This window comes from Microcaecilia unicolor, chromosome 8, assembly GCF_901765095.1.
Source record: "Microcaecilia unicolor chromosome 8, aMicUni1.1, whole genome shotgun sequence".
In the NCBI taxonomy this organism is placed as follows: Eukaryota; Metazoa; Chordata; class Amphibia; order Gymnophiona; family Siphonopidae; genus Microcaecilia; species Microcaecilia unicolor.
Genome location: NC_044038.1, coordinates 165405488 through 165431020, shown reverse-complemented (window position 1 = coordinate 165431020; position 25533 = coordinate 165405488). Strand labels below are relative to the sequence as shown.

Sequence of the window (25533 nt, the reverse complement as noted above, 5' to 3'; positions counted from 1 at the left end):
ATATACATGCATGCTAATTACTGACAATTAGTGCCAATTAACCCCAATTATTTCCCAATAATTGGTTAACACCAATGAGCAGCTCATTAGCTAATTATGGGTCCCTTTTACTAAGTGGCGTTAGGCACTTACACAGGCCTAGCGCAGCAGTAATGGCGTAAAGTGGGATACACTAAAGCAATCCACATCAGCTTTGCCATGTGTGTGAGCTAACTGCGTGCTAAATATTTTCAGTGGGGGGTTTATTGAGGGTGCGTGTCAGGGGCAGAGAGTTGGCAATTCTGTGCTAACAGCGCATCTATATTATCGCATGCTGATTAGCTTATGGATAACGCGGAGTCCTTACCACATACAAAATAGGTGGTGGTAATTGCTCCCATGGTAACTTTTAAAAATGGCCACATGCTAATAACTGATATTTAGACACTGTTTGAGTGAAAACCACGTATCGAGTAGAGGAGTGGCCTAGAGCACTTGTCTTGCAATCCAGAGGTGGCTGGTTTGAATCCCACTGCTGCTCCTTGTGATCTTGGGCAGGTCACTTAACCCTCCATTGCCTCAGGTACAAAATTAGATTGTAAGCTCTCCTGAGACAGAGAAATATTCAGTGTACCTGAATGTAACTCACCTTGAGCTACTACTGAAAAAGGTGTGAGCAAAATCTAAATAAATAAATCTATAAGTTGAAGTTTTCATTCTATTTGTATACCTCTTATTATTAAATCCAATTCAATGTTCTGTTCAGATTCTTTTAAACATCATAACTATTGGAGGAAAAAGACCTCAAACGTCCTGGCTAGGCAGCAAGTATAATATCTTACAGCCAGCTCATACTGGACTCCAATCTTCTCATTGGTCTAAAAAAAAAACTTCCAAATAGTAATTTTTTATTTAATATATAGATTGTGTCTTTGAACTTTATAATTCAAGTACATATAAAATAATGCTGTTCCAACTCTTCATAAACTATTGCAACTTAAGGCAAAGAGGCACTTAGCTTAATTCTTGTGCCCAACGGGGCTCTCTGTTTCACTATTTGATCAAGCTTCATCGGGGACTAAGTGCTGAAATCACTTTACTGCACTCTGGTCTGCATCAGACTTCAAAAATGGTGCTTGCTGGCTACAAGACATCGACCTATTCCTGAAAGTGCCTTCTTCAGGAGTCTTGGTGCATGTTTCTGACAATCTTAATTGTTATGTCTTCAAAAATGAAACTTTGTGGTCTTAACAAAGTTTGGTCCTACCCTAGCTGAGATAATATTTAACCATCTCTCTGATCTCATGTGCAACCTCCTTTAAATCAATCACCTTACTTTCTAATTCTTCCTACTTTCTTACCTATCTATATGCTACATCTTTGCTTTACCCTTCACTATCAATGAAAATGTTCTATTACGTATTGTGTTGACATTGTAAGTAGTATACCATGCTATACTTTGTATTGTTTTTGAAAATTTTTACTGCTGTAATTGCCTATTGCTCATGTTTGATCTATTTTTACTGTACACTGCCTTGAGTGAATTCCTTCAAAAAGGCAGTAAATAAATCCTAATAAATAATAAATAAATAAAGACCGTTGAATGGTGTTGCGAGTAATATTGCTTCTGAACGCCGCTGGTAGGCATTTTCAGTGCTGAAACACGGTACCATGTTTAGTCATCCTAAGTCATCCTCTATCAAATTTGTAATTGTCACGTTTACAAAGCTGGAACCTAGGTTAGTGAGCCCTAGGGCCACTACTGAGGGGCAGCAGCGGCAGGCAAAACCACCCCACACCAGAAGCAAGGCAGAACAAACGTACCGGCAAATCCAGGCAAGGTCTCTTAGGCGGGCAGCAAGAATAGTCCAGTAACAATCCGGGTCTAGGCAGGCAGCAGGCAGAAGAAAAGTCCAATAACAATCCGGGTCTAGGCAAGCGGCAAGCAGAAGAATAGCCCAGTAGACAAGCAGAGTCAAAGCCAGAATCAGGAAATCAGACTAGGCAGAAGTGCAGCACAGCACCAACAAACCAGGGACCTTAGACGCAATGCAAAGGCAAAGCAGAAATGTTCCAGGATGGCTGATAAGCCCAGAAGCAGTTGGAACTCAGCTGCTGCAATCACCAGGCAGCTAAGGGTGCTGTGCAGGCTCAAACAGCACAAGCAAACCTGGCAGCCTGGAAGATCCGGACCGGACTGGGCTGAAATCTGGAATGGGTGACAGTCCATAGCAGCCACCAGTTCTGGCCACCAGAGGGCGAGGTGAGCACAGACATAACAGTATCTCCCCCTCAAGGCCCCCCCGACTTCCATGGGGAATTACTACTACTACTACTATTTAGCATTTCTATAGCGCTGCGAGGCGTACGCAGCGCTGCAAAACAGACTCAGGAATTCAGGTCTCCACAGGTAGCAATGGTGAAATCTACGGAGGAGTCGCGAAACATGACCAGGGGTAGCTTGGCTGGAGCTTGAACAAGGCTCACGGCTGGAACCCGGACTGGCATCAGGACTGGATTTCGCCTCTTGGCTGGAGCTGGAACTCGGCTCGGCCTCCGCATCTAGGCTGGAGCTGGAACTCGGCTCAGACTCCGCATCTCGGCTGGAGCTGGAACTTGGCTCGGACTCTGCATCTTGGCTGGAGTGGAAACTCAACTTGGATTCAGCCTCTGGGCTGGAACTGGAACTCCTCATGGACTCAGCAACTAGGCTGGAACAGGAACTCAGCGTGCACTCAGCAGCTTGGCTGGAACTGGAACTCAGCGCGGATTCAGCATCCTCTGGCCTGGAGTTCAAAACAGACTCAGGCACCGGGCAGGAACTCAGAGCATGCTCAGGCACATCTTGGCTGGAACTCCGGGCAGGCTCAGAAACTTGGATGGAACTCAGGGCAGGTTCAGAAGCTTGACCGGAACTCGGAGCAGACTCCGGCACTTGGCTGGAACTCAGAGCAGGCTCAGGCACTTGGCTGGAACTCAGTGCAGACTCAGGAACATCTTGGCTGGAACTCAGGACAGGCTCAGAAGCTTGACTGGAACTCAGAGCAGACTCCGGTGCTTGGCAGGATCTCAGAGCAGACTCAGGCTTATCTGGGCTGAAACTCAAAACAGACTCAGGCTCTGGGCAGGGACTCAGAGCAGGCTCAAGCACTTTGGATCTCAAACTCGGAGCGGACTCAGCATCTCGACTGGCACTGGAACTCTGCACAGGAGCTAAACCGTACCTGGACCTCAGAAAGCTCCATGAAATCTGCAAACAAGCCTGGAACTCAGGACTACTACAACGCCTCCTTTCAGCATTGGCTTCAGGAGTATCCCGCAGGGCCGGATCCGATAAGAGGTCGTAGCAGTATTCGAAGAGCAGGGTAGAAGAATCAATAGCAGAGACTGGGTTTACAGAGGACCCAAGCCCCCAGACACGCTCTCTCTCTCCGCTGCAGCTTCCGGGGTATTCTTTAAGGCTGGATCAAAGAGAAGTTGTTCCCGATAGTCACGAAGCGTGATAAAACTGTTAAGATCAGAAACTGGGTCAAGATCAAAATCCAAACTAGGAGCGGCACCCGGGCTGAGACCCAGATTTCCAACAGAGGAAAAAGTCATGGGCAGGAAGCCCTGCTGGAAGGATGATTTCGCCGAGCTCATGGCCTTTGCATTCTGTCACGTTTACAAAGCTGGAACCTAAGTTAGTGAGCCCTTGGGGCAGCAGCGGCAGGCAAAACCACCCCACACCAGAAGCAAGGCAGAACAAACGTACCGGCAAATCCAGGCAAGGTCTCTTAGGCGGGCAGCAAGAATAGTCCAGTAACAATCCGGGTCTAGGCAGGCAGCAGGCAGAAGAAAAGTCCAATAACTATCCGTGTCTAGGCAGGCGGCAAGCAGAAGAATAGTCCAGTAGACAAGCAGAGTCAAAGCCAGAATCAGGAAATCAGACTAGGCAGAAATGCAGCACAGCACCAACAAACCAGGGACCTTAGACGCAATGCAAAGGCAAAGCAGAAATGTTCCAAGATGGCTGATAAGCCCAGAAGCAGTTGGAACTCAGCTGCTGCAATCACCAGGCAGCTACGGGTGCTGTGCAGGCTCAAACAGCACAAGCAAATCTGGCAGCCTGGAAGATCCAGACCGGACTGGACTGAAATCTGGAACGGGTGATGTTCCACAGCAGCCACCAGTTCTGGCCACCAGAGGGCGAGGTGAGCACAGACGTAACAGTAATCTATTGTGAGTGCCTTTGGTCTGTTTTGAAGACCCCGATTCTGTTCCCACTCCTCACTTTCCTCTGTGACTCCTCATGGGACTTATATGTACATGGATGTGAAATCAAGTTTCACCTAGATTTCAATGGAAAGAGTAATCTAATGGCTAATGTAGTGGGGCTGAGAACCTGGGGAACTGGGTTTGACTCCCACTGTGGTTCCTTGTGTTTGTGGGCAAGTCACTTAACCCTCCATTGCCCCAGGTACAAAAAAAAAACTTACATTGTGAGCCCACTAGGGACAGGGAAAGTACCTGCATATAATACATGTAAATTGCTTTGGTTGTACCACAGAAAGGCAGTATATCAAATCCACGACCCTTTACCCAAATTTCTTGGAAAATGATGACATTTAACCTCAAGCATGACAATACCCCATTGAAGACAAAACTGGACACCTTGTCATGGGTTCATGCCTGTAGGAACAGCTGCAACAAGAAACTGTATTTGTGCAACATGATTGATTTAATCAGAAAATGTTATTCCATATACACATTACTTCTTTTGGTACATTTCCATTTTAGCATCCCATTGGCATTCAAGTGTCCGATATGGGGTTGCTTTCCAAAGTACAGCTCCAAATGCAAATTCTATACCAAAAAGCAGTTTTATAGTTCAGGTGGGGGGAGGGGGGGTCAGGGAAGACCAAGTGCTGTGGGATGAAGAAGGCAATGGCAAACCTCTACAGTGATCTGTCAACAAAAATGTCACAAATACTTTATAGGGAGGAGCTTCCTAAACTGTGGGTTGACACCCCAAAAGGGGTCACAACCTGAGTGGCTTTCCAGGTGCTTCATTATGCTACACTTCTTGGGGGAGGGGGAGGTCACACAATTTTATTTGGCCTCTATCATGGGGTCACAGCCACAAAAAGATTGAGAGGCAATGGTGTGGGGGCTGTGATCATCTAATATTTGAAAACTCATGAAACCCGAATGTCACTAAGCCCTTTGTAGCTGGAAGTGAAATTGTCCCTGAGGTAGTCCAGCCCTGGCAGAAGCATAAAGAAGTATGCCTTTGGGAATTATGGCAGGATGCCTCAAGCTGCCTTCCTGTTCAGTTGCAGAAAGAACGTCTGAGTCCCTGTTCCAAAGTTGTGTTAGTCAAGCTAACGAGGAGTGGTCTACTCTGGGAAAACCAGATTTGAATTGAAAAATACTAATTCACTTATTTATTTATTTATTTATTTATTTATTAGGATTTATTTACCGCCTTTTTGAAAGAATTCACTCAAGGCGGTGTACAGTAAGAATAAATCAACCATAAGTAATAGACAATTACAGCAGTAAAAATATTCAAATAACAATGCAAAGTATGGCATAGTTACTACTTACAAAGTCAACACAGTACATAATAGAACATTTTAATAGACAGCGTAGGGTATAAGCAAAGATGGAACATACAGATAGGTAAGAGAGTATGAGTTAGAAAATAAGGTGACTAATTTAAAGAAAGCTGTACATGTGGTCAGAGAGATGATTAAATGTTATCTCATCTATGGTAGGAGTGGATAAACATGTCCTGCTGCAATATGTGTAGCCTGTGTCACTCCTTGTGTGTGTGTGAGAGACTAAGAAGTTAGTTACTTCTTTCATTAAAGGCCTGGTTGAAGAGCCAAGCTTTCACCTGCTTCCCTGAAGTTGAGATAGTCACTTGTTAAGTGGAGCCTTTCATTCCAGAGTGCGGGGGGGGGGGGGGGGGGGGGGGCTACTCTGGAGAAGGCTTGCTTGCGGGTATCACATCGTGTAATGTCTTTTGGAGAGGATGTGGTTAGGGACACCCCTTGGGAGGGCCTTAGTGTCCTTGGAGGTGTATAGAGGGTCATCCTGTTCTTCGGGTACTCTGGGCCATTTCCTTTAAGGGCCTTAAAGATCACAGTTTAGTGCCAGAAAAGCAAATGTTTCAAATTTAGGTGGAAACTTAGAAATATATTTTAAGCTTTTATTAATCAATGCAATTCAGCAGCTAATGGAAGAGTTGTGCACAGGCAGGCCTGGCACACTGGTGAACATTGTGTCAAAGGCTTATTTATTTTTCCCAGTAGGGCAGGTAATGTTTAGCCTAGCTTAAGTGAATCAATATAATGTTTTTTTTTTTAATTTTCAGAATTCATCCCCTCTCTTAACAGCCATGGGAGCCAATGCTACCTAACAAAGGAGATTAAGAGTACATTTTAATTAATATGATGATGGCATGTGGGAGCTAAATTTATAACAGGTCACAAGTGAAATATCCAAAAAAGTCTCTATTATAAAATAAAGCCACCCACTTTTATATTAATAAATGTGACAAAAAATGGGATATTCCTTTTGTGACTCATATGTAAGACAAGACCAAAGGTTATGGTATCCAAGCCAACTCATTGTATATTATTCCTGTGGTTCCTGCTGCGGCTAACTCAATCTAAGATTTAGTAAAAGACCCCCACAATTCTTTATCATGTTGCTATTGCAAATAAAATCCAAACTACTCAAACTCCATTTCCTCCACGTATTGCACAATTTTAAGCAAAGTACTTTCACCTGAAGGCCGCATGAATAAAAGTGCTGTTTCAACATTGCTTGATCAATAGTTGCAGCTAAATCTTATTTCACAGTCGCTTCATCAATTTTAAAGGTAGTTTATCAGATCTATGACTCTTACCCTTTAAATACACCTGGACTCTTCTGCTCACAATTTAATCCCAAATACAATAAATTCCACAATGATATCATGAAAAAATTACCTGAAACAGAAGTCTTTCCTCAGCTCATATATTGCTCAAAGTATTCAGCCTGATTTTCACATGATTTATATAAAGATTACTAAACAGGTCATTGAAGCCAAAGAAGAACTTTTCTTCTTTAGTGATTGGGAAATAATAACAAAGATGTTGGCTGATGAGACTGTGAAAATACATTTCCTTGATCCAAGTTGATATAGGTCATCTAACGACTAAAAGTTCAGGCTCAATTTCTCGCTGATCCTTTTTTCACTTAGTTACTGCAAGGAAACGGTTTCCTGGATTTCTCAACCGAATCCAATGATATGTGTTATTGATCCATGCTGATTTTAGGAGGTACAGAGGCATATTGTCAAAGCACTTAGACTTACAAAGTTACATAAAGGGGCATTTTCGATATGACGTCTAAGTCTGATTTTGGACGTTTTGCACAAAACATCCAAAATCTGAAAAACAAAAATGTCTTTTTTTTTTTTTTTTTAAATACTGTTTTGAATAAGGTTCTGTGCTTTGGACATTTTGTTTTTTGGACCATTTTCAGAAAAAAAAAAGTAAGTGCAAAACATAAAGATTCATGCCATTGGGATTTAGGAGGAGCCAGGATTTTTAGCAGACTGGTCCCCCAGACATTCCAGGAGGGCAATGGGGCATCCTAGAGAGAACTTCTGTGCACTTCATAAAAATAATCCCAGGTACACATCTCACCTTTGCTCCCTTATCTTGTCCCCAGAGCCCTCCAAAACCCACTACCCCCTAATGTACACCACTATAATAGCCCTTGTGGGTGAAGGGGGCACCTATATGTGGGTACAGTAGGGTTTTGGTGACTTTAGGAGGGGTCACAGTTTCCACCACAAGTGTGACAGGTAGAAGGAGATAGAGACCTGAGTCCTCCACTCCATAGTGCACTGCACTGACCACTACACTACTTCAGGGACCTGAATGCTGCTGTAATAGACCTGATTTTAACATCTAAGGCTGTCATAGAGGCTGGTAAGTCATATTTTTATTCACATTTTTGGTGGGTGGGAGGGGGTCTGTGACCACTGGAGGGGGATAGGGGGTCACCCCGAATACCATCTAGTGGTAATCTGGTCATTTAGGTCACCTTTTCATTCCTTATTCATTATAAAAACAGGCCTAGCTCAAAACGTCTTAGTTTTAGTCCTGGACAGTTTTGTTTTGTTCTATTATGGCTGAAAAACATCCAAGTCTTAGGGATGCCCAAATCCCACCCTTAACACACCCACTTGAGATTTGGATGCACTGCAGATGAACAGTATAGAAAAACATCTGAAAAAAATAGGTTTTAAAAATACTGATTTGGACTTTTTTTGTGAGAAAAATGTCCAAACGCTGCTTTATGCCAATTTTTAGACATTTTTCTCTTTTGAAAATGAGCCCCATAGTAACCTATGGAACATTGAAAATCTAAGTGCTTTGAAAATGAGCCCCTAAGTCACTAAGGGGCCCTTTAACTAAGCTGCAGTATGCACTAACACATGCTTTACTGCAGGTTAAAATCTACTACTGCAGCATGAGCTCAAACGTCCCACGGTAACTTTGTGTTCAGCAAATGCAAAAGAAAAAAAGATTTTTTTAGCACTGGAGCATGTTTGGGGCAGAGGGTAGGCATGCTCAGTCCTAATTGGTTAGCGTAGCTGCGTCACTAGCATGTGGCTAGCGTGGAAGCCCTTACTGCCTACTATATAGGAGTCTCTTTGGTATCCCGCACTAATAGCCACACGCTAATTGGGAAATATGCCTGCTCGAGTCGCATATCTGTCTGCGTGATATCCATTGTGTCTTAAAATTGGTAAGACAAACCAAACCAACAAACATTCGAACTGTCAAAGAAATTGTGCCGGTTATCTATTCTCACATAAACAGCGTGGCTGTCCAGGTCTTGCCATGTCTGAGTAAGTGGAACGAACAGTTCAGCCCTGGCTTTCTTCAGGGTGTCACAATGTGTAAGGCTGCGTTATACAAGATACAGCAATCACATTGCAGTATGAGAACAGTGTGGGCCCTTTTTAACCACATCCACTGAAAATCCTGGACAACTGTGGAACATGAGCTGCAAAACTGATTCTATGCCACTGAGGAAGAACAACACCCGGAAAGTTCTGTCTCCTGTATTATTTCAACTTGGTTGCTGGCATAGGCAGATGCAACATATGGGTCACTGCTTTTTATTCTGTGAAGATTAGCTATGCTATTTTTATCATTTAGTTGATTTGTAAATAGTCCATGAAATATTTATAATTCAACTTTGATCTTCAAATCTCAAATGGAATCAGAGAAAATACCATATGGCGGAGAGATTATATATACTGTTAACTCTGATAAAGGTTTATCTATACAAAACAAGGAGGTTTTTTAGTCTATAATTTATACTGTAGAAGAAGTGTTTTATCATCTATAAATATAAGAACAAGATGACAGACTGCACTATGGAGACATTAATGCATGTACAATTCATTTATCTTTGACAACAGTGAATTGCATTCTTAAAAAATTGCTCTCCATATATTTAGCACAGCCAAGAATCAATAGTAATTTAGTGCTTTAGCCAGATTTGCCCTTACATCTGGCCAATTCAGAACATGCTGTAATTCAAAGAAAGGGTTTTAACCCTCCCTGTGCCACCTTCGGATTCTCTCCAGAGTTAATTTAATGAAAAAATCACATTAGTCAAATTGGTTTCAAGAAATACCACTGGGCAGTAATTAACATTGCAGAAAGAAGGAATTTTGGTTCTAGAATCCAGACTGCAGACCTTCTCCGTCAACTGTTTTAGAGATCTCATTGCCCATTTATTGGAAGACAAGATGGTGTTGAGGTAGTTGCATCGTGGTGGGGTGTCAAAGTATATTTCTATTGTCTGTGGGGAAAATGAGAGAGAAAAGAGCTGCATAGGAGAGACTCGAGAGGTAGTATATGACTGATATGCTGAAAATTACTGCCTGCTTTCCTAAAAGGGTGGGTGGTACAGAGTCCGAGAAATGGGAATAATTCATCCTGAGCTTCTCCTCGCTGTTTTCTGAGGTGTTACAACATAATGGGGCTCAGCTGTATCAAATCGTGGACAGCTAGCACACTTTCCAAGGAAGGTAAGAGAAATTGATTTACTGCATATGCATTTAGTCTTTAGCAGGTCTTTTTCTGCCGTCATCTACTACGTTATCTGAAACAAGTTATGCATGCAGACAGGTGGGCAAGTTAGTTCTTGAAGTTTTTATTTTTGCTGTAGAGGAGGTACTTAAGGCTTTGCTTTTTCTAGTTATTTTGCTGTAAAAATGTCCATTTTTTGCAGCTTCTTTATTTTGGATAAACCTATTACAAGCCATCTAAAATATTTTGATATATGATTTCCCAACAATGTTTTCAGATTGGGAAGAGGATGGATTGCTGCTTATATGGGGAGAGTGGCAAGGAGAATATTAAAAATATAGGGGTCAATATTTAAACCCCATGGCCAGCATAGGTCTTTGTTTTTTAGATGCTGGCTTTGGCTTTTAAATCATTCACAAGTATATACAGGTTTCAAATCTCACTATGGCTCCTTGTGGTCCTGGGCAGGTCAGTTAACCCTCTATTGCTTCCGGTATAAACTTAGAGGCCCTTTTACAAAAGTGTGATGAAATCTGGACTTAATGGATTCCAATGTGGGACCTTTGTGTATGCTAAACCTAGATTTAACTGTCTCTTTTGAGTTTTTTGGACTTTTATTTGCAGATCTTGCACTAATGTTTCTGCACACTATTAACACTAGGTGCTTAAATCCATAGTACACAACTCAAAAGAGGGCATGGCCAGTGAGGGGGCAGGGGCATTCCAAAAAATTGCATACACTGTTATAGAATAGTGACATTCATATGCTCAAATGCCAAGAGTTGGGCACTGGCATTTATACCAGGTTTCAGCTGGCGTACATATGCAGGCTCATTTTCGAAAGGGATCGCTGGCGATCTTCTGACACAAATCAGGAGATCACCAGCGATCTCCTGATCCCGGCCAAATCGGTATTATTGAAAGCCGATTTTGGCCGGCCCCAACTGCTTTTTCGTTGCAGCACCAGCCAACCTTCAAGGGGGCGTGTTGGTAGGGTAGCGAAGGCAGGACGGGGGCGGGGGCAGGACGGGGGCGTGGGTACGGGATGGCCGGCTTCACCTTATAATGAAAATAAAATTTATTTATTTATTTATGGCATTTATACCCCGCTCTTTCCCACTCAGTAGCAGGCTCAGTGCGGCTTACAGGATATGGTACATAGTATCATAGAGATAACACAAAGTAAGGTACAAGGTACACACAGTATGGTACGAAGTATAACAGAGATGATCCAGTTGTAAGGAGTAGGACAATTGGGAGAGATGTGGGGGAGAGGATTGGAGTATGGGTAGTGTGGTTAAGTTCGAGAATTAAGTTGGGTTATTTGGGTTATTTGGCCGGCTCGAACGATTATTTCTCCGGTCGGGCTTGGTCCATTTATTTTTAGGACCAAGTCTGAAAAAAGTGCCCCAACTGACCAGATGACCACCGGAGGGAAGCGGGGATCACCTCCCCTTACTCCCCCAGTGGTCACCAACCCCCTCCCACCCAAAAAAAAAAAACTAAAACTTTTTTGGCCAACTTGTATGCCAGCCTGAAATGTCATACTCAGCTCCTTGACAGCAGTATGCAGGTCCCTGGAGCAGTTTTTAGTGGGTGCAGTGTACTTCAGGCAGGTGGACCCAGGCCCATCCCCCCCTTACCTGTTCCACTTGTGGTGGTTAATGTTGAGCCCTCCAAAACCCCCCCAAAACCCACTGTACCCACATGTAGGTGCCCCCCTTCACCCCTTAGGGCTATGGTAATAGTGTAGAGTTGTGCGGAGTGGGTTTTGGGGGGGATTTGGGGGGCTCAGCACCCAAGGTAAGGGTGCTATGCACCTGGAAGCTATTTTGGGGGTTTTTTTTTTTTTAAATTTAGGTGCCCAGTTGGTGTCCTGGCATGTGAGGGGGGCCAGTGCACTACAAATGCTGGCTCCTCCCACGCCCAAATGCCTTGCATTTCGCTGGGTTTGAGATGGCCAGGCCCAGTTTCCATTATGGCTGAAAAACGAAGCTGGTCATCTCATATAAACCTGGCGATCCTGTTCTAAACTCAGCAAGCGATTTGGCCGGCGACAAGCATATTTCAAAAATACGCTTGGCTCTGCCCTGTCACGGAGCCGGCCCCAAAGATGGCTTGACATCGATTTGGCCAGCGCCATTCAATTATGCCCCTCATGGGCACCCAAAAGTGAGCATGACACTCAGCCCAGACTGCTATTTATAGAATAGCGCTCCACACTGATTTTTTTTTTTTTGCGCCAATTTTTCAGCACCGTTTATAGAATTTACGTGTTATTGTGCAAAGTTTCAGGTGCAAGTTACAGAAGTGTCAATTATGTGCATAACTGAATAGAACATTTAATTGCTGATTGGCATTAACATACTGAGACAGACCAATGATCCGTCTAGCCCAGTACCCTGTTTTGAACAGTGGCCAATCCAGGTCACAAGTACCTGACAGAATCCCAAAAAAAGTATCAAGATTCCGGAATCCTAAAGAATAGCAAGTTTCCAGAATCCCAAAGAATACCAACATTTGAGAATCCCAAAGCATAGCAACACTCCATGCTACCAATCCCAGGGCCAGCAGTGGCTTTACCTATGTGTATCTCAATAGCAGACTATTGGCTGTACTGGGTCTTAATTGATTTATTTATTAGGATTTATTTACCGCCTTTTTGAAGGAATTCACTCAAGGCGGTGTACAGTAAGAATAGATCAAACATGAGCAACAGGCAATTCAGCAGTAATAATATTCAAACAACAATACAAAGTATGGCATGGTATACTGCTTGCAATGACAACACAATCTAGCTTATAATCGAAAGAGAAAAACGCCTGTATTGTGACCCAAATCGGGAGATGGGCGTCTTTCTCCCGTGGGCGCCCAAATCGGTATAATCGAAAGCCGATTTTGGGCGTTTCCAACTGCAATCCGTCGTGGAAACGGGTAAAGTTGATGGGGGCGTGTTGGAGGCATGGTGAAGGCAGAACTGGGGCGTGGTTATCGGCCGAGGAGAGATGGGCGTCTTTAGCTGATAATCGAAAAAAAAAGGCGTTTTTACCGCGATTTTGGGTCACTTTTTTGGACCCTTTTTTTCACAAACAGGTCCCAAATAAAAGTGCCCCAACTGACCAGATGACCACTGGAGGGAATCAGGGATCACCTCCCCGGACTCCCTCAGTGGTCACTAACCCCCTCCCACCAAAAAAACCCCACTTTAATAACTTTTTTTCCAGCCTCTATGCCAGCCTCAAATGCCGTACCCACCTCTATGACAGCAGAATGTGTTCTATCCTGTGACAGCCTTTCCCTGGTTCTGATGTGGCTCTCGGGTGAGTGTGACACCTTTTCTGTTATGCGCACTGCAGAGTCACATCAGCAATGCATTGTGGTGGGTGTAGGGTATTGGGCTCCGTGATTCCAGTAGCTTGTGGCAAATGCTCACGATGTTGGTAGTTGGTAGGCTCTACTCCCATGTTGCTTTTCCCCCTGCTTACTGGGTCAGAGTGTGCCCTGTTTTGTTTCCGGTAGTGCATGAGGTAGTGGCCATTTTTGTAAGCCAGTTTTAGATCCCTTTCACGTGTTAGCCACGTTACAGAACTTAGTTCTTCCCCTGAATGTGGCTGAAAGAGAGCATTGTACAGCATTCTGCCAGCTCTGACCTACTGCTCATCTCAGTACCAGCGAGACTCGTTGCCAGTGGGGCACAACCTCTGATCTGCAGGTAACTGTGAGTAAGCGTGCTTATTCCAATAAAGGACGTTTTTGGAGAGATTAGTCTTCAGGTGTCAACTGGTGTGCCAATGTTATATAGCAGCAACCAGTCCTAGAGGCCTGCATGTATGCAGGTCCCTGGAGCACTTTTAGTGGGTGCTGCAGTGCACTTCAGCCAGGCGGACCCAGGCACATCCCCCCCCCCCACCTGTAACACTTGTGCTGGTAAATGGGAGGCCTGCAAAACCCACTGTACCCACATGTAGGTGCCCCCTTCACCCCTAAGAGCTATGGTAGTGTTGTACATTTGTGGGTAGTGGGTTTTGGGGGAGGGGGGTTGGGTGCTCAGCACCCTTGGTAAGGGAGCTATGCATGTGGGAGCGTTGTCTGAAGTCCACCGCACTGACCTCTAGGGTGCCCAGTTGGTGTCCTGGCATGTCAGAGGGGCGAATGTACTACGAATCGTGGCCCCTCCAACGACCAAATGGCTCGGATTAGGACGTTTTTGAGCTGGGCGTTTTTACTTTCCATTATCACTAAAAAAAACAAACGCCCAGCTCAAAAACTTCCATTTTTTAAAAAATGCGGTCTGTCCCGCCTCTTCACGTACCCGTTTTCGGACATAGATGCCCATGGAGATAGGCATTCGCGTTCGATTATGCCCCTCCACATGTACTAGAACATTATAATTGGTAGTGAAGGGTAAGGCAAAGTTGTAACATATAGTTGAGTAAGAAAGATTATAATTGGCTCTAATTTGCAGTTCTGCATGTAAATGCCATTAGTCAATATTCTATAAATTGCATGTGCAAAATCTATCATGCACAACTACAAGAGAGGGGGAGACCTGGGAGGGGCATGGGCGGACCAGGGGCATGTCTGGCACGTGTGCACATGTTATTGAATAGTCAGGGTGAACATTTATACCAGCCATTGAGCTAGCATAAATGCTCTCACCTAAAGTAAATTGGTAAATGCGGATTTATACTAGTATCTTATAACAGCAACTGTGTAAATAATTGCCATTTAAGAAGCCATGCTTTAGCGCACAACTTTAGGCAATTTATAGAGAATAATCCCTTTTATGTCATATCTCTGAGAATCTATGATTGGCACATACAAAACTGTAAAACATTGTCTCCTGGTGACTTTACTTTTAAACAAAACAATCATGTATGGGGCTTCACAACCCATCTAATGGAATGTCTCTGCAATTCAAATGCAGCCAAGTCAAGAAAGGATTTGGGAACTTCCATTTTATTATCTAGAGGAATGTCTTTGTTTCTGTGATGCTTATTCAGCTGAGCCTTTAATGGATGGACCTTCCCTGCAAAGCTACTTTTATTTTACTGATAGGGACCAATTATCTGTCCTCATGCTTGTGGGACTTTGATTCATTGCGTAGCTGCTAGCTGGCCAGCAACCTGTACAAAGTCTGCAACTAGCAGATGCCATTTTCCTAAAAGCTGTTAGAAAAGACTGGTTTGTTCAGACGAAATGTCAGAGAAGTCTACTTTAGCAGGAAGGGAAAAGGGAGCAAAAAGTGAGTCCTACAACATGGTCCCTCAAAACAAAAAACATAAGTTCTGATATTTATTTTATTTATTTGTTACATTTGTATCCCACATTTTCCCACCAATTTGCAGGCTCAATGTGGCTTACATAATACCATAAAGGCATTCGCTAGTCCGGTAAGGAATAAATACAAATAGATGTCAGGGTCAATAGGGTACATAAGGTTCTGGCACATTACGGGTTGGGGATAGGAAGGGGTATTTATTTATTTATTTTGTTGCACTTGTATCCCACATTTTCCCACCTATTTGCAGGCTCAATGTGGCTTACAATGTTCCGTTATGGCGTTCGCTATTCCAGAGTAAAAGATAACAATTGGAGTTACATAGAGAACATGGATGATATAATAGGATTAAGCAAACATGACCGATAAGATTGTTGGTTTTAATGTGTTGCAGAGTTGAGGCATTTATGTTGGATCGGTAGGATATGCCTTTCCGAACAGGTAGGTCTTTAGTGATCTTCTGAAGTTTAGATGGTTGAAGATTAATTTCACAGCTATTGGCAGTGCGTTCCATAGATGTGTGCTTATATAGGAGAAGTTGGACACATAGGTTGTTTTGTATTTGAGACCTTTGCAAGTAGGGTAGTGGAGATTCAGGTAAGACCGAGAGGAACTGGTTCGATTTCTGGTTGGAAGATCAATCAAGTCAGTTATGTATCCTGGGACTACACCGTAGATGATCTTGTGGACCAGGGTGCAAATTTTGAAGGTGATACGTTCTTTGATCGGAAGCCAGTGTAATTTTTCACAGAGGGGCGTGGCACTTTGGAACAGTGTTTTACCAAATATCAACCTGGCTGCTGTATTTTGGGCTGTCTGGAGTTTCTTTATGAGTTGTTCTTTACATCCCACGTAGATTCCATTGCAATAGTCAGCGTGGTTTAGTACCATTGATTGTATTAGGTTGCGGCAGTGGCATACCAAGGGGGGGCAGTGGGGGCAGTCCGCCCCGGTTGCACGCCACTGGGGGGTGCCGCGGCGCACGCCTGCTCCAAGTTCGCTAAACTTCTTTGCTCGTTCGCTGCAGCAGCTCCCTCTGCCCCGGAACAGGTTACTTCCTGTTCCGGGGTAGAGGGAGTTGTAGCGAACGAGCAAAGAAGTTTAGCGAACTCGGAGCAGGCGCGTGCCACAGCAACCCCCCCCCCCCCCAGCGGCGTGCACCCGGGGGGGGTGTCATTTCACCGGAGGGTGGGGGAGGTGTAACTTAGTGGGGGGGCGCATTGGCGCTCCGCCCCGGGTGCCATCCAGGCAAGGAACGCCACTGGGTTGTGGAAGATTTCCCTCAGGAAGAAAAGTTTTATACGTTATTAGAAAACAATTCAGCTTGACAATAAAGATTATTGAGAACTCCCTCAATACATACCTGATGAAATTCTCTAATTATACACCTTCCTCCTAGGACATTAATAGACACAAATGAAAGCCTGGATGTAGATGCAGATAATAATTTCTTTATTAAGGGGTTCTTTTATTAAGGTATGCTAATTTAGCAGGTGCGCTAAATGATAAGATGCCCACAGGAATATTGGGCCACAGTCTATATATGGCGCCTAAGTGTAGTCTATAACAGGCACGTAGCCATTCCTCATGGTAGGAGGGGGCCAAAGCCCAAGGTTGCCACCCCGCCACCCCACCCCACCACCACCTCGCCTCCTCGCCCCCCCCCCCACCGCCTTGCCCCCTTACAAACAAATACCTTTGCTGGCGGGGGTCCCCAACCCCCGGTTGCTGAAGCCTTCTTCAACGTGATCTCCGGCGCAGCTGCGTTCGCTGCCTGCCCCCTGCTCTTCTTTCTTCTTGCTCCTCCTGTGCATGCTGAAGCTGAGTCCCCCCCCCCCCCCACCAGCTAAACCAGGGGCCCGGATGAAATTTGCAGGGGTCCAGGCCCCCTGTATCTACGTCCCTGGTCTATAAGTGGTGCCTAGATTTAGGCACCGTATATAGAACATGCTTAGTTGACATCCCAGTGCCTAAAATTTATGCACATCCATTTACACCAATGAAAACCTGGCATAAATCCCGGCACATAGATTTAGGCGCAGAGAGTCATATTCTATAACAACGTGCATAAATTTCAGAACACCCACTTCCATGCTGTCACGTTTTCAAATCTGAAACTGGGTTGTGAGCCCTTGGGCCACTGCCGAGGAGCGGCAGTGGCAGGCAAAACCACCCCACACCAGGGGCAAGGCAGAACTCTGACAACAGTTAGGCTCAGGGCCGTGCCGACACGGTAAGCGAGGTAAGCATGGCAGGAGGGCGCCATCCTCTGGGGGGGCGCCCCGCCGCACCATGCTTACCTCGCCCTCTTCTCCCCAGATCCTTGTCCTTTTTTTTTTGTTTAAATTTACCTCTCCGGCGCGTGGCAGCGTAGCGTTAGTGAGGAGGCGGCACTCCCCTGCCCCGACGTGTCAGTCTCTTCCCTTCACTCGGTTCCGCCTTCTTCTGACGTCAGAAATGACATCAGAAGAAGGCGGGACACTGAGCGAAGGGAAGAAGACACGTCAGGGCGGGGGAGCGCTGCCTCCTTCTCACTAACGCTACTCTGCCGCGCGCCGGAGAGGTAAATTTAAACAAAAAGGAAAAGGATCTGGGGAGAAGAGGGCGGATAGTGTAGCGATCGTTTTCGGGGGGGGGCGCGGCGGCGGGGCCAACTGCAGGGGGGCGCCGGAGACCCTAGGCACGGCCCTGGTTAGGCTTCACCTGTACTTGGCCACTTTCCACCAGGAGTTAAGCTCCCAGCTTCAGGTGGCCGACAGGACTTTGCAGGGCAGGAGCTGGATAATAGCTAGGCAGCACAGGGACTGAGTGTCAAAGGGGAAAGGAAGGAACATGGGCAGCAAGGCAGAAAACTGGGCTAGACAATACAACACAAGGCAGGGACAGGACAAGCTAGGGGACAGAAACTGGAAGCTGCAAGCAGCCACTGAAACAGGGAACAAAACACTGACTAACAAGACACAGAACCAAAAGCTGCAGAGCAGCCAGCAGTATACAAACAGACAAGGACTAAACACCAAACTACCAATCAGAGACAAGCAAACAAACAACCAACAATCTAATCTAACTATCCACAGACTAGCAAGAACAGACAAGAATCAAGGCAGGCAAAAGCTAGAACTGGAAACAGCAGAAGTGCACCAGCACCCCAACATACCAGGGCCTTAGACACAATGCAAAGGCAAGTAGAAATGTTCCAAGATGGCTGATAAGCCCAGAAGCAGTTGGAACTCAGCTGCTGCAATCACCAGGCAGCTACGGGTGCTGTGCAGGCTCAAACAGCACAAGCAAACCTGGCAGCCTGGAAGATCCGGATCGGACTGGGCTGAAATCTGGAACAGGTGACGGTCCACAGCAGCCACCGATTCTGGCCACCAGAGGGCGAGATGGGCACAGACGTAACACATGCCCATAATTACACCCCTTTTTGCCTGCACACAGTAGAAGTTAGACGCACTGCGTTACAGATACGCTTAGCGTATCCACTATATGCCAATATATCTCATGAATATTCATTATGGATATACTAAAGACCTGACTGGCTGGGGTGCCTCCAGGACCAAGTTTAGTAACCATTGGAACAACCAATATAACAAGTAGGATGTAGGATCACTTGCTTATTTAGCAAGGGAGCAGTGACTATACTCAATTCATTTGTTGAAAGAAATCCAATAGGAGTCTTCCTTCTCTCCGCAGTAAAGGCTAAAGCAATTGCTGTAAATTAAATTAAAAGACACTACAATTGCAAACATTTATTTTAACAAGGATTCAGCCTGGCAATACATGGGACGCTGCTTTTTAGGAAACAAAGGAGCATAAATTGTTGTTTGACCTATTGATTACCTGTGCTAGAACTGATACGTTTGATTGGTCTCTGGAGCCATATACTGAGCAGAACCATAATTATCATGAACTTTCCACCATGGGGCAGCTGCAAACAGGAACCTAGTAAAAGGTTCTTATTGGTGTAATTACAGTTAGGAATGCACTTTAGAGGGAAGTCATTGAAACAGCTGTGCACCAGAAGCCTGTAAAGAATATTTATTTCTTAATGTTAGATTCATCATGTTGTAGATTTTATGTGATTTCGCAGCTACTGGAAATTATGTCAGCAATCACATGTTTTAGGAGATACTTTTTATTGGACTAGTTTAGGGACACTTTTACTAAATGGCAATAGACTCTGGGCTTAACGTGTCTTAATGCGGGACTTTTCTATGCACTAAGCCCAGATTTAATGCAGCACAATTTAAGGCATTTTTGAATTTTTTTTTCAGGTTATGAACTAATATTCACATTAGCGCTTGTTGTTCAAGACTCTCATAGACTTGTTACTGTAAAGTCTTGATATCTTGGAGTATAATCTTGGCACACCAGACACACCTTAAGTCTCTATTATTTTCTGAAGTTTCTTTTATTGCATAAACACAGGTAATTTACTCACAGTCAGATGTTCAGAAGTATTGCCCCAGGGCACAGAGACTCCATAATCCTGAGAGCTGTTTCAGTGGTTGGAGGTGAAGGTCTGAAGAGAGGTAGCTTTATTGCAGAAATGAAAAATGGTTCAGCAGATAGAAATGGCTCAAAGCTGGGTGACTGGAGAGTGCAATATCTTGTTAGGAAGATATATTCAAGGTAAAAAAAAACAAGTTCATTGCAGGGAGTTTCAGCAGGACAGTGCTGTCTGAAGCAAGATGGTGAATGCCTCATGTCTATAGCAAGATGGTGAATGCCTCATGGCTAGAGGGGCAGGAAGGTCAAGAAGGTTCGCACAAGCCCAGGGAGGAGCAGGTAGAGACCAATGGGGACAGAGCCTGCCATCAGGTAGCAAGGGGTGATCCTAGAGGGCAGCCCTCGATTGGAGGGAAAGCTCGTAGCTGGCTGACCTCTCAGGACACAGATAGTAAGAATGGCCAGGAAATGATAGCAGGTAGACAAAGGAGCCAAGCTTGGCTGAGAGAGAGAGGAGGTCTGGGCAGCCGCACAACCAACGGTAACAGTTCTTGTACAAACAGACAACTGTGGCTGCATTGCCTGTGAACATTACACACAATGCATTACTCACGTATCTTTGCGGTGAGAACTGCAGCGATGAAAGTCCTTAGAAGTGAGAATAACAGTAAAGACATTAAACACATTTCAGGGTCACATTATAAACTAGTGCGAGGCTGTCAGAGGACAGAACACTTGTTACCTATAAAACGTTAAGGCGGGAGCACTTACACCCCCTAACTTGGGGATCCTTTAACCAAGCAGCAGTTTAAAAAAAAGGCCCTGTGCTAGTGGTGGGGGCTATTTTTGCCGTGGGCTGAGGCCCTCTTTACCGAAGCAGGTAAAAAAGGCTGGAAATAGCCATGGCCATGCTCTTACCGCATGGCCATGTGAGGGGGATCATTTGCCGTCAGCCATTGAAGTGGCAATAAGGGCTCCCACGCCAACCCAGCAGTAACTGGGTAACATGCGGCACTGCCCGATTACCACCGGGTTAGCACCACACTAAAAGATCCCAGGGCTGGAACTATCACTAGCACTTGTGTTGGGCCGGCGGTATCTCCAGATTAACATGCAGTAAGTCCGCATTGGGCTACTGCCGCTTTGTAAAAGTGCCCTCAGTGTTAGCCAGTTAGTGCATGCTAATGCAAATTCCCTGCCCATTCCTTAGTAACTTAGTAAATGACGACAGATAAAGACCTGTACCGCCCATCCAGTCTGCCCAACAAGATACTTTATATGTATACCCGAGTTTGATTTGTCCTTGCCTTTCTCAGGTCACAGACCATAGAAGTCTGCCCAGCACTGTTCTTGTACTAAGTTCACCCAAAAAACATTTTTAAAGAATAGTTAATGCGCGAGTTAGCATACACTAACAGCAAAATACCACAACTGGTTAGACTGTATCTGAAATACTGTCTTCAGTTTTGGAGGCCATATCTTGTCAAGAACATAAAAAAAACACTCAAAGCCATTCAGAGGAAAGCAACCAAAATGGTATGGTGTCTACTCCGGAAGACATGAGAAATATATTTTCATGGAGAGGGTGATAGGAAATGGTGAGGTCGAAAACAGTGATGAAATTCAAAAAGGCATGGGATAAATACAGAAGATAGAGAATTTCCACTCATAGCAAAACTTAAATAGCGTTTACACTTTAAAGAATTTTAAAAAAATGCAAAGAGGGAGTAGACTGCACCTGACATTAGTTACAACCTAGTGGCCTAGTGGTTAAGGTAGCGGACTTTGGTCCTGGGGAAATGAGACACTGAGTTTGATTCCCACTTCAGGCACAGGCAGCTCCTTGTGACTCTGGGCAAGTCACTTAATCCTCCATTGCCACATTGAGCCTGCCATGAGTGGGAAAGCGTGGGGTACAAATGTAACAAAACAAAAAATAAGACAAAGGGCAGACTGCATGGGCCATTGCCAGTCTTTGTCTGTCATCATTTACTATGTTAATGGAGGGTAAGGGGTGAAACAACATGCACACACATAAGACTCAAATTGCAAAATACAGTCATCTCGTAAAATCTGATAAGCTTCTAGTCTTTACATCAGTGTTTTTCAACTGAGGTCTTCGGGCACAGCCAATCAGATTTATAGGATATCCATAATGAATATGCATGAAATAGATTTACATACATTGGAGGCACTACATGCAAATTTATCTCATGCATATTCATGGAAGGAATCCTGAAAATCTCACTGGCTGTGTCGCCCTATGGACTGGGTTGAGAAACACTGCCTTACAGAACAGAAGCTAACAATTTGGTGAATATTATAAAATTGGTGCTGTGGCACAGGATACACAACTTTTCACACTCTTGTAAGCAGCTGGTATAATGTGTATATCATATGTAAAGCAATGTACTTTTCGTCAAGGTTACACTGTATGAAAAATGTTTGAAGTAAATGCATGTTTTCTAAATAAGTATTCAAAGAGAAATTTGCAGACGAAATTGTAAATCTAATATTACTGAATCAAGCATTCAGGATGAGATATGATTACATAAATCTTATGTTTATTTCAATTTATGTTTTTTAATAAAATAATGTTGAGAAGTTCAGCCAAAAAACTACTATACTCATCTAATTTCTCATGAACTTGACTAGAAATCAATGACAACCTGTTTTAGCAAAATTAAAATGACGAAAGAAAATTAATTCTTCTTGCATGCATGATCCAGTAAGCTCATTACTGCTAATGAATGCTCTCCAACTCCTGATTCAGCAAGTTCAGTGTTTCAATTACAAATCTCTAAAAATTTGTGGTACAGATGAATTTGTTGGGCTTGGACAGGCAGTACCCATATAAAGGGCTACTCCACTTTTAAATAACTTACATTGGTTAAAATTAGAGTCTCATATCTATTTTAAAGTCGCTTGTCTAGTATATAAAAGCTTTTATGGCTTCTTCCCAGAATCTGTAGGCGGGCTTCTTTCATTTGTGAACAACAGAAGCCACTTGAGAAGCTGGAAAAATTTATCGTTGGATTTCCCTCTGTAAAGAAGATGAATTCAGAGTTGATTTGGGAACACTCATTTACATTCCAGTGAGCTAAGATATGGAATAATATTCCTGTTGAAGTTCACCTTATTAAACCTTATACTTCCTTCTGTAAAGTGCTCAAAACATATTTGTTCTTATATCAGCAATCTTGATCTTTTAGCATTCAGGCTTGGCTATATTAAAAATGAGGATTGTAAAGTCTGTATTTTTTGTAAATTCCTTCTGACTGGGATTCTCTTTTTAAAGTTTTGTAATCCGCTTTGTACTGTCAGGTTTAAAAGTGGAATAGAAATCACATAATACAATACAATACAATCACAAGTCAGGAACCTTGGAACACAGTTAGATTCAACACTTACTCTGATTCCCCAAATCCAAGCAACCTTCAAGAGCTGCTTCTACTATTTGCAACAGCTATGCTGCCTCTCTCCTTACATCAAGAAGGTAAATCTTATCCAGTTGTGCATGCCATGGTAACATCAAGACTGGATTACTGCAATGCACTATACAATGGTCTGACTACAAAGGGCCTGCACCAGCTCCAGTTGATTCAGAATGCAGCAGCAAGACTCATAGAAGGTTGCAAGCAACGTGACCACATAACACCATTTTTGCAAAAACTTCATTGGCTACCAGTACAATACAGGGCTAAATTTAAAACTCTATGTGTGATCTTCAAGGCCCTAAAAGGAAATGGCCCTAAGTATCTAAAGAATAGGATGATCCTCCACACACCGCCAAGGACACTAAGGTTCTCCCAAGGACTTTCACTAACCACACCCTCTCCAAAAGACATTACACGCCTGCATGCCTTCTCTGGAGTAGCCCCCACACTCTGGAATGCATTGCCTGAAAGGCTCCGCTTAACACAAGACTATCTCTACTTCATGAAGCAAGTGAAAGCTTGGCTCTTCAACCAAGCCTTTAATGGAAGAAGTAACTAACTTGTTAGTCTCACTCACACACAAGGATTGACTCGGAGCGGGACATGTTTATCCACTCCTATCCTAGCTGAGATAATATTTAAGCATCTCTCTGACCTCATATGCAACATTCTTCAAATCAATCACCTTACTTTCTAATTCTTTCTACTTTCTTACTCATCTATATGTTACAACTTTGCCTTACCCATCACTACCAATTATAATGTTCTAGTATATACTAAGGGGCATAATCGAAGGGAAACGTCTATCTCCATGGGCGTTTATCTCCGAGAACGGGTCCGTGAAGGGGCGGACCGAACTGTATTTTCGCAAAAAATAGACGTCCATGTTTTATTCGACAATTTGTGAGGTGGGCATTTTTGTTTTTCAGTGATAACGGAAAATGAAAGCGCCCAGCTCAAAAACGAATAACTCCAAGACATTTATTCGTGGGAGGGGCCAGGATTCGTAGTGCACTGGTCCCCCTCACATGCCAGGACACCAACTGGGCACCCTAGGGGGCACTTCTACAAAAACAAAAAAAAAAGGGAAAAGAGCTCCCAGGTGCATAGCACCCTTCCCTTGTGTGTTGAGCCCCCCAAATCCCCCTCAAAACCCACTGCCCACAAGTTTACACCATAACTATAGCCCTAAGGGGTGAAGGGGGGCACCTACATGTGGGTACAGTGGGTTTGGGGGGGCGGTTTGGAGGGCTCCCATTTACCAGCACAAGTGTAACAGGTGGGGGGGGGATGGGCCTGGGTCCACCTGCCTGAAGTCCACTGCACCCCCTAATAACTGCTCCAGTGACCTGCATACTGCTGCCAGGGAGGTGGGTATGACATGTGAGGGTGAAAATAAAAAGTTGTGAAACGGCATATTTTGTGGTGGGAGGGGGTTTGTGACCACTGGGGGAGTCAGGGGAGGTCATCCCCGATTCCCTCCAGTGGTCATTTGGTCATTTAGGGCACTTATTGGGGCCTTATTCGTGGAAAAACAGGGTCCAGGAAAAGTGCCCTAAATTCTCGCTACAAACGCATATTTTTTTTCCATTATCGGCGAAAGGCGCCCATCTCTGATCGGCCGATAACCACGCCCCAGTTCCAGCTTCACCACGCCTTCGATACACCCCCATCAACTTTGTCCGCATCCGTGACGGAGTGCAGTTGAAAACGTCCAAATTCGGCTTTCGATTATACCGCTTTATTCGTTTTTGTGAGATAAACGTCTATCTCCCGATTTGGGTCACAATATAGGCGTTTTTCTATTTCGATTATAAGCAGGACTGTGTTGCATTGCAAGTAGTATACCATGCCATACTTTGTTTTGTTGTTTGAATATTTTTACTGCTCTAATTGCCTACTGCTCATGTTTGATCTATTCTTACTGTATACCGCCTTGAGTGAATTCCTTCAAAAAGGCAGGAAATAAATAAATAAATAAATAAATACAGGTAGTTCTTATAGAATAATGCTATCATATGGCAGATAACAAATCTGTTTCACAAGTCAAAAGAAGAGGAGGCAGATTTATTCCAGGAGAAATAGTCTGGAAACTAAAACAAGTGATTGTGCAAGAAGAAAAACATGGAGGCAAGTTCTATGTGGTACAATTCAGAACTAGGGAAAAGCATGTGGAGCAGGCCTTATAAAATTCTTTCCAATTCCTCCTTGTGGGACTTAGCATTGGGCCTTTGACTAAGAAGAGAGGAGAGGGGTGTTCTTTAGGATGGGATAGTGAAGGGTAGTAAGAGGT

General features: G+C 44.1%; 1 protein-coding gene across 1 annotated transcript in view; it reads left to right on the top strand.

Annotated features, from left to right (window-relative positions):
- Positions 1–10017: 10017 nt before the first annotated feature.
- The window catches only part of LOC115476850 (rho GTPase-activating protein 24-like), a 47451-nt gene continuing 31935 nt past the window's right edge, over positions 10018–25533 (top strand). Inside the window, exon 1 of the mRNA XM_030213424.1 lies at positions 10018–10069. Within this exon, the coding sequence (XP_030069284.1) occupies positions 10018–10069 (52 nt within the window). The remainder of the gene's footprint in view (positions 10070–25533) is intronic.